Here is a 16,340-nt window from a genome sequence, read left to right on the forward strand (position 1 = left end):
GCCACATGGCCATGTCCATTGGGTTACTCAAAAGGCACCAATTTTTGGTCATGCCTCTGTGATTTTCTATGATTTTCCATCGATACAGAGAAAGAAAAGGGTTTCTGAATTAAACTCGGAACTTAACATCTCTGTCATAAAACAACCATCTTTTATGGATCTGAACTCGGTAGGGACAAAAATGTCATGTAAAAAATGCATACAATCAGAATATATTACTCCATATATCATGTATAAAATGTCAACTATATAATTACAATGAATTTCCTGATATCCAAAGATAACCTCAAAAGTCGGAAACCATGCTTGTACATAAATTAACAAATGAATAAAATAAGGAAATCAGGAAGCGAGATGAAGAAAACAGTAGTGGTTCACTAGTTTCCACAGTGCCATTTTGATGTAGGCACACAGCTCAGGTAATGGCACCAGCTGCAATGGTCGTTTCCATTCTCTCCTCTAAACAGCATTACCAATCCCATTGTGAAACTGCATCATTCAAAACGAAAACAGGAAATTAATCTTTCTTTCACTGGGACAAAGTCATTGACGTGCAAAACAAACCCTAGGTAACTGTTAAACACAAGTAACTAGAACTCTAGAAGAACCATCTATGGTAAATTTAGTTTCAATAAGGTAAGCAAATGAATATCCGTTTTCTACACGACGGGCACAAGGTAAATTAAAACTTGGTTTAGAACTTACCCAACAATGAGTAAAACCACAGCAATCACCCAGAAAACATATTGGTATGCCTTGTGCTTAGATTTATCATGAGCACCAGCAGGAAGTTGGTGGCGTTGCACCCACCCAAATTGGGGACGAAGCAGCAAAACAAACCCAAGGAGAAAGCCGGTCAAGAAACCTCCAATATGTGCAAAGTTGTCAACATGAGGAAGAATCCCTACTGCTAAGTTAACGGCAATGATGACCACAAGTGTGATCAGAGCTGCAGCCTAAAATAAAAAAATAAAAAAAAAGGAAGTCATCAATTAATACAAGTCAAAAGTAAAAAGCTCTAAAATAAATCCTTAAATGATACAAGTAGTACAAACATCAATATAGAGCAATACCACAATAGCATTGATGATCTTCGGATCATGGGTACCAATATCTTAAGCTCCAAACATCAAGGCAATTACTATTTTGTAATTGTATATAGCAAATAAGCATTTCCCTTTCTAATTAGATAGAAACCAAGGGCAAGTAACATACCTTATTTGAATAGATAGTCCAGTTAGTCAGAAGCTCTGATAACATTGCTCCCAGAAGGCCAAATAAAGCACCAGAGGCACCAACAGAAATACTATTACCCTGAATGAAAAGAGAAGATAGTATGCTCCCACCAAAACCAGACAATAGATAGATAAGCCCAACTCGCACTGCCATGGGAAAGAGCAATATCAGCTATAACACTATGATGGGCCAAATCATCTCTAGGTAGATATCAAAAGAATAATCCAAAAAAAAATTTACAAAATCCAGCTGATCACAATTCTGTTGGAATGAACAAATTCATCCACCAAGTAATGCAACCAATGGATCATTGATAAGACATTTATATGATATTTCATTTTGTTGACTGATCAGGACTAACCCAACACTTAAACTTTGAAATGCTATGGATTCCAAAACATATTATATAATGCAAAATTTCCATAGGAGAAAATTCGGAATAATTAATCAAACATTAAAAGGAAAAGGACAGATAACTTACCAAATCCAAATTGCTGTTCAAGGCGTATTCCAATAAAGACCAAGCTCAACATGTTTGCAAGCAGATGAATAACACCTGCATGCAGCCAGATGCAAGTGATAAGCCTCCATCCTTGATTGCCATGCACTACCTTGTTCCACTCTAGTGCTCCCAATTTTTCCAATCTGAATAAGAATAAGAAGAAGGAATTTTAGAAAAGAAAAAAGAGTTACAAATATCACCAATGGTATGGCATAATAGAAAAAGGTTGCTAGAGACAGAAAACGAAGAGAACAGGAAAAATACCATGAAGATATAACACATTCAAGTTTACAATTACTCCCCTCAATCCAGCGAAAACTGAAAATTATGTACATACACTTATTGAATGGGAATAACCTAAAACCAATTTCTAGTTAGTTTCTATCAGAAACATTTAGATTTGCATTAGATCACTCAAAAACAAAAGTAAAGCAGCCTTTCTGTTATCTATATTAAGACCATGTCTTTTCCTACTTCAACTCCAATAATACCATGCATCCCTAAATGAACCGAGCAAGTTAACTGCATTACTAAAGAAGAACATTCCGTTTAGATAGTTGAGAAATTATAACAAGATAAATAGGGAATTAACCCCTTGATTCTAAAATAATATGCTACCTCAATGCCCTTCTGTTCATTTACTAAGACTAAGGCAATCAGCAAGGGGATTTCCACTAGTTGACAAAAGAGCAAGAGGTTAAACCAAAATCCAGAAGCCCTAAGGTATCAGCAGAAAAACCATCCATGCTTACATGCTATAAGCGAGAAGAGGTTCCTAATCATAAAATTGTCCCCACTGCACTTCAGCTAGACAAAGCAAACCATGATATTCCACAAACCAACTAACGAACTTTTGTTAACATCCCCATATTGGGAATTGTGAATGCTACTAAGTCAACAAGCAATAACAAACCTTATAAGCTTAACTGGCACCAACCAAATCATACAACATTTCCAGTTTCCAGTATGTATATTGATCCATCATCTCATAGTCAGAATCAAAATAAGTCACAGATTGATAAATTCTCTACCATGATCCGATGATGTTCGTATAAGAGGATCAACCGCCCTGAAGTTGAATCATAAAAGGAAAACTTCCTACATAAACAACTTCTAAAAGATATTGACCAAACAGTTTCAGAAACATGCAAACAAACCAAACCAAAGATAGCAAAAACACAAAGACAACAAATTTAGAGATGGGATAGATGCGACTTACGTCCTAGAAGAGGGACCAAAGAGAGGATTTTCTTTCAACGGTTGAAAAGAAAGCCTGCCAAGAAACTTAGCCACACAGCTTCCTTCAAATCCCAGATTGTTCTTAGGACAATTATTGATATACATCACCACAACAAAAACAGCAACATTAGCCACCACAAACATCGGGACAAGCCATGAAGTCCATTGCTTTTCAGTACTTTCCACATAGTATGGACCTGTAGAAGATGATTGGTAATAGTTACTTGCCCTGTTCTTCCCATTACTTCCTCCTCTTTCTAGATCCCCACTTGCCATTCTCCTTCAAAACAAAAATCCTCTCTTTTGACTGTTTAATGGGTAAATTTGTGATCTTCTTTCTGGGTTTTTTTTTTTTTTTCAAAGGAAATTGGGATTGAATCGAAGTTTATATCTATTCGAGAAGAGTGGCTTGAAAGAAAAAATTGAAGACTAGGAATGGGAAATAAATAGAGAAAGAAAGTTGGGTTTTGCTTTGTTTCTCTTATGGTTGCAGATTTAACCGTTCGAGTTATAAGTTTAAAACGTAGTAATAATTTAGGATTGGAACTGTCTACCTCTTTCTCCCGTGGGTTGCTTCTCGATGGTTTGTCAGGAAGACAGCGGGGTTTGGTAGGGTAACCTTGTGTTTTATGCAATAGAATAGAATAAAATTGAATTGCAAAACTTTGTCCACACGGTTTTAATTATGGAAATCAAATCTCACAAGAAAAAGAAGTGGAAATCAAGTATTAATTGTTATTCTTGATGTTTTATGGAAAATGAACAGATAATTACTAGAAAAAAATGAAAAAGATTAATTATTCTTACAATAACTCGTAAAAGGAGGTTGAGAGGACTGAGACGAGACATTATGAGACAAAATGATGATTTAAAAAGCAGTGAAAAACTTGGGTTCCTTTTAACTGGAGAATTGGACAAACCTCAGTGAACTCAAATAAAAAAAAGTGATGCACTTTTCATTCTTTTAACCTTTTGTGAAACAAAATGAACGTTATGGGATGTGAATCTAGCTTTTTGTAACTATATCCTCCCTCTTAATCTTTTCAATGAAATGATTAAAATGTATATATTAACAAATTAAATGTGTTAGAAGATTGTTGTGTGGAGTGTAATAAACAAAAATGAAGAGCAACCAAGCTTGAATACTTTCTGTTATGTCATTTTCAAATTGGTTTCTTTTGTTTTAGGAATTGGTTTGAGTTGTAGTTTTAGTTGTTATAAGCTGAAACACAACCTTTTTCTCATTCATGAGTTCCTTAATTTACCAATATATATGGCAAATTGTCCAAATGGAAATGTTTAACAAATCACAGCTTGCATCTTCAACATTTTTTTAAGCAACATATATGGATAATATGTTCAACTTGTTGATGACAACTGTTTGTCTTCTCAAACCTTACCCATTTGTTGTAGTTTGTCCTTCTACGGTTAAAGCAGTAAGTTGACCAAATAATGTAGTTTGTCTTTCACTTTAAGGAAGACAAGAATTTGGGTTCAAACTAAGCCACCCATTCCTCATAGCGCGTTGCCCTCAATGGAAATTTTTTTTTCTTTTCTTAAAGCGTTAAGCATATTCCAGCTAGCTAATTAAACAAAGTAAGAAAATCACTTGCTCTTATAAAATTATTAAACTCAAGTATGTTGCAGTGGAGATTGATCACATTAATATTATTTAATTATCAAATATTATATTAGCAACTTTCTTATTTTGCTGAGATGAAGCGGGGTGTGCGTGTGTGGTCAATGTGTGAAATGTTAATCTGCAGAAGGGAATGCGGAATAAACATGATAGAGTGAGAGGCATGAGCTGGCACTTGGCAGGATTGGTTGGTCATTGGTGACTTGGTGGGCTGAATTGGTTGCTTTGAAGCTACTCTCTTTGCTTTTGCCATCTGGCATTTCTTTTTTATTTCTTTTTAGTCGCTCTCATCCACCAAAAATAAATAAAATGATAGGTAGCTTCTTCAAAAATACCACCACATTCCTTCTAGTAAAATGAACAATTGAGAACGGAAATTGTTACTTTAAACCCATTTGTAAAGCCCTAAAATTCGCAAGCTACGACCCACTTGCCCATCATCAGATCCTTGAGCTACTTAATGGGCTTCGGCTGTAACCTTACCCCCCTGCTCCCTCGTTTATTTGCTTGCGCTTGACAATGGATAAGCAATGATATGAACGACAGCGACGATCGGGTTTGGTAGACTAAAAATTGAAGCTAAAAATGCAACTTGATTTTGTATGCAACTCGTGAATTAGTGTCCCATCATTTCCGAAGAACAATCTGTAGGAGGAAAATGGCATCTACAGTGAAACAAGTAAATATTTGCCACCTTCATTCACTGCCTTGAAATACAGGAGCCATTACAGGGAAATCAAATTAGATGGTTTATAAGCTCAGGAATTGGGCAACCAGTTCCCATATAACGAAATTTCAGAGCTCCCAGAAACACAAGGTACCATGTATGAAACCAAATACATCTAAATGTTAAAGCGACGTCACTCTATATTAAAGGTTCTCGCCATCAGGATGCCAGATGCAGCAGGTTCTAATATTACTAGCCACCTAACTTATGCTGCTTTAGCAGTTTCACGAACTAAAGAAAACTTAGCCAGAAGACCACACAACTGAAGATATGAACCAACTCCATCACAGATTCTCATATGTGCAAACCCGGTTTCCTGCAACTCAGAAGAAACAAGATGTATTGTCACAGAGACTAGATTTTGTGCTAAGACAAAATAAATACGGGCCTAGCCAGTAGATGTACCTTCATGAATTCCAGTTTCAAGTACTCAGCCATATCATAATTTTTTATTATTCTGAAAAGTGTAGTGATTATATCAGTAGGAGAATAGCCCAAATCATAGAGTTGCTTCAGACCCAAACAAGCATCATCAAATTTCCCTTCAAGTACATGACGGACCATGTTCTTCACATGCAATGGATGAGGCTGATCACAAACCTGAAAAGGAATCAACATACTATAGCATCCCCAAAGTCGTATAACATACCAAAATGTTAGAAGTCTTTTCTAAGTTATAACCTTGAAAACATTTTCTTGGTTCACAAAACTGAATCCACTGTAAGTAGCCTGCAAGTTGTTCAATGCCTGCCTCATATCACCATCAGCAGTGAAAATAATGGCTTCAAGACCTTCTGGAACATATGGAACCTTCATTGATAGTAAAATGAGGTCAATTATACATTTGCATCAACTACAAAAACAATCAATGATGATACGATTCCAATAGCTCAGAACCAATAAACCTCAAGTCATGCACCAGCAAATTTAAACAATTGCATCGGAGTAAGTAGATAGGACTCAGTCTCTTTCCTACTTTTTGACTAACACATGGATGATGGAACCATCCATTGCTATGTTTAGTGTAATAAAGCATATTAACAAAAGAGGCACTCCTTTGAAAGGAAAATTGGCGAAACTGGCAACAGACAAAAGTGTTAGAATTTCATAGAGGATCATCAATAACAATAAATGAGAATGAGAAAAAGTAGAAAAAGTACCCTGAACAGGAAGGAGTTCACACTTTCTGCCAATATATGCAGTATGATGCAGGATCACAAAAAGTATTGTAGGAAAACTATTTTACCTTTTCTGCATCTACCACCACTATGAGTCGGCCTAGAATCTCTTGATCAGATAACCTTGAAAATCGGACGAGGGCACATCTGCTCTGAATAGGCTCAATGATTTTTGACGATGTATTGCAAGCAAGAGCAAAACGTGTAGAGTTTGAATATATTTCCATTGTCCTCCTCAAGGCTTGTTGTGCACCGGATGTCATGCTAACCATTATAAAGAATATAGCCATCAGATGCTCAATCCAAAACAAAAGCAAAAAAATAGTGCAACTGTAAGTTATAACAGTATCTATAAACTTAAAATCAGTAGATGCCCCCAGCATAAATAACAAAACATAAATACACAAGGTAGCGTGATTATTCAAATTTTAGCATGTAAAAGCAAAGCATAAGAAGAAACAAGCCACATGATCAACATCAAGATTCATGGGACACTATCACAAGTTTTTACCTGTCAGCTTCATCCAGGATAACTATCTTGTGCCGCCCAGGACGTAAAGTTACTTTCTTTTGAGCAAACATTTTAATTTTGTTCCGGACAACATCTATACCCCTATACAAGAATAAGAAAAGTGATAATGGAATTTTCCACCCATAATTCAAAAGTTAAAGGAATTAAAATGCCATGAAACCCAAAAGTTCACCTATCATCCGATGCATTAAGCTCCAAAACAGCCTCCTTATAGTTTGGCCCCAAAAGCTCATGTGCAAGAGCAAGAATACTAGTTGTTTTACCAGTTCCAGGAGGACCCTGGAAAATGTCAAGCAATGAAAATTTCTTGGATTTTTTTTTTTTTTTACTTGCTTTCATTCATTAACTCATTAAACACATTAAATCCTTTAATAAAAAACAAACAAGAAAACATGTTTTCGCAACACCGGTTCTTTGTTTTTTTCTACAATGGAGGCAAAAGAATATCCTATTTATTTTATTGTCCTTGCAACCAAATTTTAGGTTATTCACACTGAGATGATTATATATCTTGAATATTAAATTCTTACCTTTCCTAAAATTTGAACCTAATTGTGAATCGTTATATACCACATTTTCCACGCTTAATCAAAATCCACCAGTGATTCTAGCAGTCTTCACTGCTACAAATTGGGGGTTTTAATGGCATTAGCCAAATTGGCGAATTCCATTGATAATTAAGCATTTTAGATTGCTATTAAACAATTGAATCATAATCAGGGGCCTAAACTTAAATGGTTATTGCATGAACGTACGGATAAGATGAGGTTGGGCATGTTGCCATCGCGAGCTATGACTTGGAGTCGAGACACAGCGTCTTCGTTGCCGACGATCTCCGAGACTTTGTTTGGCCGGTATTTTTCAACCCACGGCACGTCATAAGCGCCGGCGGCGGATGATGAAGAGGACGCCATTCTGTTGTTGACTCAGTGAAGGCTTTGCTAAGTGCTGGCAGTTACTTCGAAGAAAAACCCTTTTGCACCGAAGTCCCAAAACACACCTCCCCTACAATTTGGAGGGAAATAGCACGAAATCCACAACCCTAGCCCCGCTCTTAATTATTTTCCTTGGAAGGGTCTGTAAATTTGTAAAATGCAAGAATTGTCCCTTATCTTTTATTATTATCGAAAACACCCCGCAAAAGAAGAGGAATCATGATGCCTGGTCATTTCTAATGTTGAAAATAACAGAAATAATACATTCTTAATTTCGTGGAGAATGGAGGAGGGTTTCATAATTCCTCTCTTATTTATTTATTTATTGTATTTTTTATTATATTTATATTTTATTTTTGTGTTTTTTTGTAGTTTCTTAAATTTTTTATTTGGTTTTTTTAATTTTATTTTTATTAAATAAATTTTGTAAAAAATAAATCAATAAAAATAAAAGATGATAAAATAATTAGTTTTTTATTTATTTTAATTCATCCCAATCAAACATGTATAGATTTAATGTGTTTCATTTCCTTTCGAGTATTCACTTGGCATTTCTCTTCTTTTATTTTTTTAACTTTTATTTTTTTTTTAGGTTTTTTTTAACTTTTAACTTTTATTTTTTATTATATAAGATTTGTAATAAAAAAATCAATTAAAATAAATATAACAAAATAATCCATATTCAATGGATTTTCATTCATCATAATCTAATTAGTGTGCTTTTATTTTAATTTTTAATTATTTAGTTAATTTTTTTAAAATCAAGCTCGAGTAACAGTAAGATTTTGAATATTACGTGTATATATTTTTATATTTTTATATTTTTATATTTTATTTAATTATATATTTTTATATGTATTTTGTTAAAAATATCATTTACTACCTTTAATTTTTCATTAATCACCTCATTTTTTTTTAATTCTATTTATTAGATAAATTTTATAAATAAAGAATTAATGGATATAGAAATTACAAAATAATTTATATATGATGAATTTCAATTTACCACGATTCAATTTATATGTTTTTTTAAATAAAAATTTGATTAAATTTTGTCTTTTTAAACAATTTGAAACAATATCAAGTTTAGGGTGTTTTGTCCCGACTCTTCTCCAAATATATAAAATAACATATTTTATTATTTATTTAATTTATATTTATATATATATATATTAATAAAGATATAATTTAATATCTTAATTATATAAAAAAAATTTATATATGATTAAATTATAATTTATATTAAAAATAAATACATTTACATTTGTTTATATATTATCATCTATTAAAATTTTATTAAAAAATTTTACTTCTCTCACATTTAAAACATAATTAAAAAATAAAAAATAGTTCCATAATGAAAAGTCTTGTCATATGATCATTACTTTTTTCTCGCAAAATCGATTTATTAGGTTGTGTGCAGCACCAACGCTTATATGCTAAATGATATTTCCTTTCCCAATCCAATGTAAAATTAATGCACCTTGCCTACTTTTGTTGAATGCTTTGTATAATATTTTCTTATATCAAGTCTTGCGATACCCTCATCATGACTATCACCTTGCTTGCTTCCTTTTAGAGTGCTTAGTATGGTTTTAAATTTTGCCATAATGCCTTACCTTAATACTTTGTTAACTAGTTAGATTGACCTACTCTACCTACTTTTGTAAGGGTACTTGACGTGAAATTAGACGAGTTAAAAGTTGATTATAATATTACTTATCACATTATCATTATTTTTTCTCTCGTAAAATTAATTTATTGAAATATATAACGCTAACACTTATATGCCTAACAATTTTTTTTCTATTTATTCGATATGAGATTAATGTATATTGTCTATTCTTTTTAAATGCTTATGTAACATTACTCTAATTGTTCTTAAATTTTGTATTAATTAGAGTATCAAGAACCCAATTGCCAATAGTTGTAATTGAGCCATGCTTTATTAAGTATTGACTTTCATGTTAGTTTTGACATATAAATAGATGATTGTAGTAGTCAAAGCCAACAATACAAAGTGGCCGAAGCCCCACCCACCACCTGAATAACGGTTAGCTTATTCATTTATCCTTACGTTGTTATTATTATTATTATTCTTTTGTACATGTATTAGTAGTGTTGGGACATCGGTTGGGTCCATTGGGATCAATTGAATTTAAAGTCATTTGTACATCTACATACATAAATATCATTTAATTCTTAATATAAATTAAATTAAAATTTTATATGTAATAAGATTTTACATATGTACTCATGCACATATATATATATATATGTGAAAATCGATAAAAGTGAGAATGAATGCGCATACTTATAATTTATTTGCATCTCATGATTACAGTCAATCTTGAAAGTTAAAAATTGGGTTGTTGCTTATTATTGATGTTTCTACTGTTTATTTACATCGGCCAATTAACATTATTATTATATAAATTTAGTTTAATTTATTTATGTTTTATTAATTACTTTATTATTTGTATGGAGAATAAATAATAAGTTTATTAACCGAATAGTATCTTAATACTTTGTTCAAATTTACTTAACTCTAATTATTGAAATTAAAAGTCAATATTTCATTAATAAATTATTATATTTGATAATTTAAAATAAGATACGATGATATGATATAAAAATATATGACTTAAACTTTTAATAATTATTATATATTAATTTAATAAAAAAATGTATTTCATATTTTTATATTCATACAATTTATGATATATAATTTTGATATAAAATACAATAAAATATATACATTTTAATATTGTACATGACACTAATATATAAATCATCAAATTTCATCACATGATTGTTGGTGTTACTTACCATAATTCAAGTACTTTTGAAGGATAAAAATTACTAATATTTAGGTTTTATACTTTTATTTAATTGTTTTTTATTTCTTTCAGAAATTCATCTTGATTTGAAAAAAAAAAATTATTTTTATTTTTTAGAAAAAAAATTTTGTTTTCTAAAATGTAAATTTAAATTTAATGAATGAAAAAAATTATTTTTTAAAATACAAGAAAGTACATATAATTCTCATGTATTGTGAATGGAAATTAAACAAAAATTTTGTTAATTATTATGGTTCAACTGTAAATATAAGGCTAGCAGATTAGTCAATACTTTGTTTTCACTAGATAGGGATAAAATAAAAGATGGAGATGATGAGATTCAAATAACCTTTATTAACCATTAGATTAAGGTCCCTTGGATTCAAATGTGACTCCGGCGGAGATGCTCTTTTGTAATGCCCTTTTTTTTTTGTTCATATATATTTTTCTCCTTCTGAAAGAATAAAAATGTCTTTTGCAGTTATTAGCTTTGCTTTTCATTATTTTTATTTTTTTATTTTATGCAAAAATAATATATTATTTATTAATAATATATTTAATGATAAACTTTTTTTATATAGAAATAATTTTAATATTTTACAATTTATTAATAAAAATATTATTTAATATAAAATAATAATAATAAATTTTAATTATTTATTAATTTTATAAATAAAAAATATATATTATATTATTATATATAAAATTGTACCTAATGTATTTAATAATCATTTTATCTTCTTTTTATAATTTTTTTTACTGCTATTGTTATATTTACATATAAATATATATTTTATCATTAATTTTAATATCATTATTGTGATAACTAATTTCATTCATAATAAAAAATCTGACATTAAGGTTTTTTTTTTAATTTTACCAAACCAATCTCATTAATCATCACCCAACCAATCGAAGATTTCAAAAATTTATTAGCTTACGCCTTTCTAATAAATATTTGCTATTGCAAAATCATAAACATTAAGATTGTAAACAAATAAAATATGAACGAATAAATATATATAGTTTTAAGCTTCTCTCTTTTAATAAATATTCGTAAAATCATAAACATAATATTAAAACTATAATTGAATAAAATATGAATGAACGAACGTATATTTATGGTTCATTTATTTATTTTTAAAAGTATTTATGTTTATTAAAAAAATTATTATATTTATTTATGTTTATTCATTTAAATAATAAATTATTTACATTTGATTTATATTTGTTCAATTAAATTAAATGAGATCATTTATAAACATTAAATAAATATATTAATGAATATAAATAAATTAACATATTCATAAATAATAAATAAATAATAATCAAATAAATTTTAAACGAACATAAATAAATATAAACAAATTTTAAAATAAAATTAAAATAAAAAATAAAAAAATATTTTTATTAATATTATTATAAACAAACAACAAATAAATAATAAACGAAATAAAAAACGAATAAATTTTAAATAAATTTATTTATGAATATAAACAATCAAATATATCCCATTTATATTTATTTTTTTAATAAATAAATATAAAAATATTATTCAAAATTATTTATTAATTTTAATAAAAAATTATTAACAAATAAAAATCAAACAACAGCTCATCGAAAGTTTTATTTGTTTACGTCCGATATATAATTGCAGGCAGTTTACAGAACCGACTTTAAAAGGTGAGTGCGTGAACAATGATAATTGCAATAACTGGACCAAACATTACCTGATAAAAAAATAGTAAAAGAGAAAAATCATTTGGTTTCGTTTCATCAGCATCATCAATCCATTATCGTCGTCTAGCCATCTCCAACATTCCACAGAACCAAGCTATCCATATTCCCTCAGAAAAAAAATCCCTAAATCTTTTTTTTTCCCCTGGCATAAAAATTTAAAAGCCCGTTGAAATCCAATTAATTTTATTTATTTTAACAAACATTCTAGGATTTTTTTTTTGAGAACTCCAAAAGATGGCTTCGACGACTCCAATGAACCGATCCTCCTCCGATGATATCATCGACACGACGCCGTTTCTATCATCAACAAGCAGCGTGTCACGGGATGAGTCCACCACGCGTCGATCCGTGCGTCGCCAGAGCCTTCGTGAAGCGGCTCGGTTCCTGCGCCGAGCTAGCAGCCGAAGAATGATGCGTGAGCCGTCCATGCTGGTTCGAGAAACCGCTGCCGAGCAGCTAGAGGAGCGCCAGAGCGATTGGGCGTATTCCAAGCCGGTGGTGATCCTCGATATTGTCTGGAATTTCGCGTTCGTGGCGGTGGCACTTGGGGTTTTGGTTTTGAGCAGGAACGAGTGGCCGAAAATGCCGCTGAGGCTGTGGATAATTGGGTACGCTTTGCAGTGTTTGTTGCATATGGTTTGCGTTTGTGTGGAGTATAGGCGACGGAGGATGCGACGGAGCGTGGAGTACAGACCATTTAATGCAGAGGAGGAACGGGTTTTGAGCCCGGGATCGAGGGTGGATTCAGAGCAGTACATGTCATTGGCCCACTTGGAAGAGGATGGTGGAAGGTATACATTTATATTGATTAAGTGTTATATTGGTATTCGATGATTTTGAGAAGTTAATGATGGTTTAGGATTACTTTTGAGATACTGCTTATTTGTTAATTGGTGGGTTGATGTGGAAGCTATTGCTTCTGTAGTGATAAGCGAGGTGATGGTTTTTTAAGCAGTGGGGATACGTTGAGGAGTTGAGAAAGTTTGTTTCATTCAGCATTTGGCGAATTGGAATAAATAGGTTTTTGACCCCATCAGGGAAATTGCTGCTTGGAACATGTTTTCTTATGATGTCTGGGTTTCAGTTAGGCATTTGATGGAGATTTAGAATTTTCACTTATGTGTTCGGTGTTACTCAGTTAAGTTGTACAAATGCACCAAGTTACATTGAAGTTGTAATGTGTTAAGAGAATCTGCCTAGGCATTTCAAATTAGTTGATTAGTTGAAAATTAGTTGTAATGTGTTAGTACAAATGCACCAAAGTTTCAAATTAGTTCAAAATTTTATCATAATCTTCTGAATATTTGTCTGTTTTATATTGTATGTTGTATATATTTAACCTCACCTGCTATAGCTTAAGTTGTATATGATGCTGTAGACTCTCATTTAGTGGCTAATAATTTGAAATTGATGTTTTCAGCAGCGTTGCAAAGCATCTGGAATCTGCTAATACAATGTTTTCTTTCATCTGGTGGATCATTGGATTCTACTGGGTATCTGTAGGTGGCCAAGCATTGGCACGTGGTTCCCCTCAGCTTTACTGGTTAGTTCTTGTGCTGTTTTTCCTGCTGCTTTTTCACTGTTTGAAGGTGTTTCCTTGTAGCTGGATCCTAACTCTTTTAATGCAATTTTCACTGCAGGCTTTGTATAATTTTTCTTGGTTTTGATGTGTTCTTTGTTGTTTTCTGTGTTGCACTGGCATGCATCATTGGTATTGCTGTTTGCTGCTGTCTTCCATGTATTATTGCAATCCTATATGCTGTGGCAGATCAGGTAAGTTTCATATCCTCCGCATGTAAGATTATCATGTTTGTATGTGCCACATTAATTTGTTCGTATGCATTTGATGCTTGATTTTTGTGCTTGAATATCTAATTTTGTAAAGAGATGGTGGTTAATTGAAGTAAATATGCGCAGTAAATTTTGAAGTTTACTCAGAATCAACTACATAGTATGGGGAAGGCCTCTTTGTGTTCTTGCATGAATTTTGAGATTTCTACATGAATCTAATTCCAGCTTAGATAATTGTGTCATCATAGTGGACTAAAAGAAAGTTGATAGAGGTTTGTTTTCTGAAAGTTGAGACTAGACCCAGCAATTTATATCACCGTGTTGTGTAAAATATTGTATTCGTATCGTGTTTTACATAAAATTGCATGTCACAGTTCGTATTGAAAGTATAAAAAACATTTTTTTTAGTTTTGTTAAACCTATTTATGGTTTTTACTAAAATTTTAAGTCATATTATCTTCGTGTCCTTTGTTCGTATCTTTTTTGTGTCATGTTTCCATGTCATGTTTCAGATTGTCAAGTCTAGTTGAGACAATATAATGGCAGACTTTCATGTGATATACATTATGAATGTTGAATTTTCCTTGATGACCATGCTTTAACCACATTCAAAGAAAAGAATCTGCTTTCTGCATTTGGCTGGAAAGATTTTATTAAGACTTTTAATTTAAAAATTTACAATTTCTGCAGTTGTATGGCTCTTGGCAATAAGATATATTTACTTGGATTTTTTTTTTTTATATCTTTTCTGGTTTGGTATACTTCTCTTTTTACTTGCTTCATATGACCTCTTGCATCAGGAGGGAGCTTCAAGGGAAGACATTGATCAGTTGACAAAATTCAAATTTCGAAAATTTGATGGCAATGAGAAATCTGCTGGTGATGACCAAGGTCCTGTTGGGGGAATAATGACTGAATGTGGTACTGATTCCCCAATGGAGCATGTGCTTTCCCGGGATGATGCAGTAAGTTTATCTCCTTATTTTTGGTTTATGCTGTTTATTTCCTTTCTCCTTCCTCCTATGATTTGCCTCTTTGCAAATGATATGATGTGAAGCCAGGCTTGTTTTTTGGTAATTCCTTTTGTCGTTGAATTGAAGGGAGTTTAAGTCAAGTACCCAACTGATGTTGATTCTTGGGTTAATTTATAGGAATGTTGCATCTGCCTTTCTGCTTATGACGAGGGAGTTGAGCTAAGGGAACTTCCTTGTGGTCACCATTTTCACTGTGCCTGTGTGGATAAGTGGCTGTATATCAATGCTACCTGTCCTCTCTGCAAGTATAACATTTTAAAGAGTAGTAGCCATGAAGAAGTGTAGACGAATGGAAATAATTATTCGTGGTCACATCTGAGACCTAGCATATGATTTTAGCTCGAGAGCATTACAGTGCACAGCACGTCTATTATACTTGACCAAACTATTCTATTGTTGGTCTTGTGGTGATGGTTGTAGATGTTGTCATCATAGCGCTGGTGACAGTCATGATGTGCTTGTTTTAGCTCTAGGCTTCATAGAGTTGTTATGTATATTAATGTTTCCCGGGGGCATCTAAGCACTGACTGAATCGAACAATTTGTTTGCCTCTATTCTCTTTCTTTTTATCATTCGATAGGAACACGTCGGGTGTACTCTTGTTTAAGGCTTACAAAGTGTTTTAGGTGAAACCTTCTTGAACAAGTACAAGAGGGGTTATTTTCAAGTGCATAATGTTAAGAAATGCTTTTGCCTGAATGCTATCCAATTATGCTGTAGTTTTGTTGATGCCTAAACAGATTTACCAAGCAGGATTCTGTCCTTTTAAGAATTGATACGTTGGCGTTCCTGGCAATCGTACCCACATCCTGATCTCCATGCTTGTTCTGTCATTATCTGTGACAAAAGCTAAGAATCAGAGTTTTGTACGTATGGGGACTGCATTTGCATGTAATCCCACATTGAAACAGCAATGAAGGGATATGGTTTCAGATATGTCTTTCGTT

At 32.1% G+C, this 16,340-nt stretch overlaps 3 protein-coding genes across 6 annotated transcripts; 1 reads left to right on the forward strand and 2 right to left on the reverse strand.

The window, feature by feature from the left end:
- Window positions 1–187: 187 nt before the first annotated feature.
- Window positions 188–3,593, reverse strand: RBL6 (RHOMBOID-like protein 6). Its single transcript, XM_022864316.2, has 5 exons — window positions 2,958–3,593; window positions 1,718–1,881; window positions 1,216–1,382; window positions 706–956; window positions 188–489 (listed from the first exon to the last, which is right to left on the reverse strand). Exons 1-5 carry the CDS (start codon window positions 3,251–3,253, stop codon window positions 378–380), a joined length of 990 nt encoding a protein of 329 aa, XP_022720051.1. The 5' UTR covers window positions 3,254–3,593; the 3' UTR covers window positions 188–377.
- Window positions 3,594–5,287: 1,694 nt separating this feature from the next.
- On the reverse strand, window positions 5,288–8,298 carry RFC2 (replication factor C 2). Its single transcript, XM_022864306.2, has 7 exons — window positions 7,809–8,298; window positions 7,226–7,332; window positions 7,033–7,134; window positions 6,590–6,785; window positions 6,025–6,153; window positions 5,749–5,943; window positions 5,288–5,659 (listed from the first exon to the last, which is right to left on the reverse strand). Exons 1-7 carry the CDS (start codon window positions 7,965–7,967, stop codon window positions 5,549–5,551), a joined length of 999 nt encoding a protein of 332 aa, XP_022720041.2. The 5' UTR covers window positions 7,968–8,298; the 3' UTR covers window positions 5,288–5,548.
- A 4,237-nt stretch (window positions 8,299–12,535) lies between these two features.
- On the forward strand, window positions 12,536–16,092 carry LOC111277916 (E3 ubiquitin-protein ligase At1g63170-like). Of its 4 annotated transcripts, none has more exons than XM_022864354.2 (5): window positions 12,536–13,359; window positions 13,989–14,111; window positions 14,209–14,341; window positions 15,160–15,324; window positions 15,511–16,092. In XM_022864354.2, exons 1-5 carry the CDS (start codon window positions 12,803–12,805, stop codon window positions 15,676–15,678), a joined length of 1,146 nt encoding a protein of 381 aa, XP_022720089.2. In that variant the 5' UTR covers window positions 12,536–12,802; the 3' UTR covers window positions 15,679–16,092. The 4 variants fall into 4 exon arrangements, with proteins under 4 accessions (XP_022720089.2, XP_022720097.2, XP_089602256.1 ...); XM_022864362.2 differs by having other exon boundaries at window positions 13,992–14,111; XM_089746130.1 differs by having other exon boundaries at window positions 14,209–14,345; window positions 15,050–15,324; window positions 15,511–15,814.
- The last annotated feature ends 248 nt before the right edge of the window (window positions 16,093–16,340 follow it).

This window comes from Durio zibethinus, chromosome 17, assembly GCF_047325235.1.
Source record: "Durio zibethinus cultivar Kanyao isolate XHJ-2024 chromosome 17, ASM4732523v1, whole genome shotgun sequence".
NCBI classification, from domain to species: domain Eukaryota; kingdom Viridiplantae; phylum Streptophyta; class Magnoliopsida; order Malvales; family Malvaceae; genus Durio; species Durio zibethinus.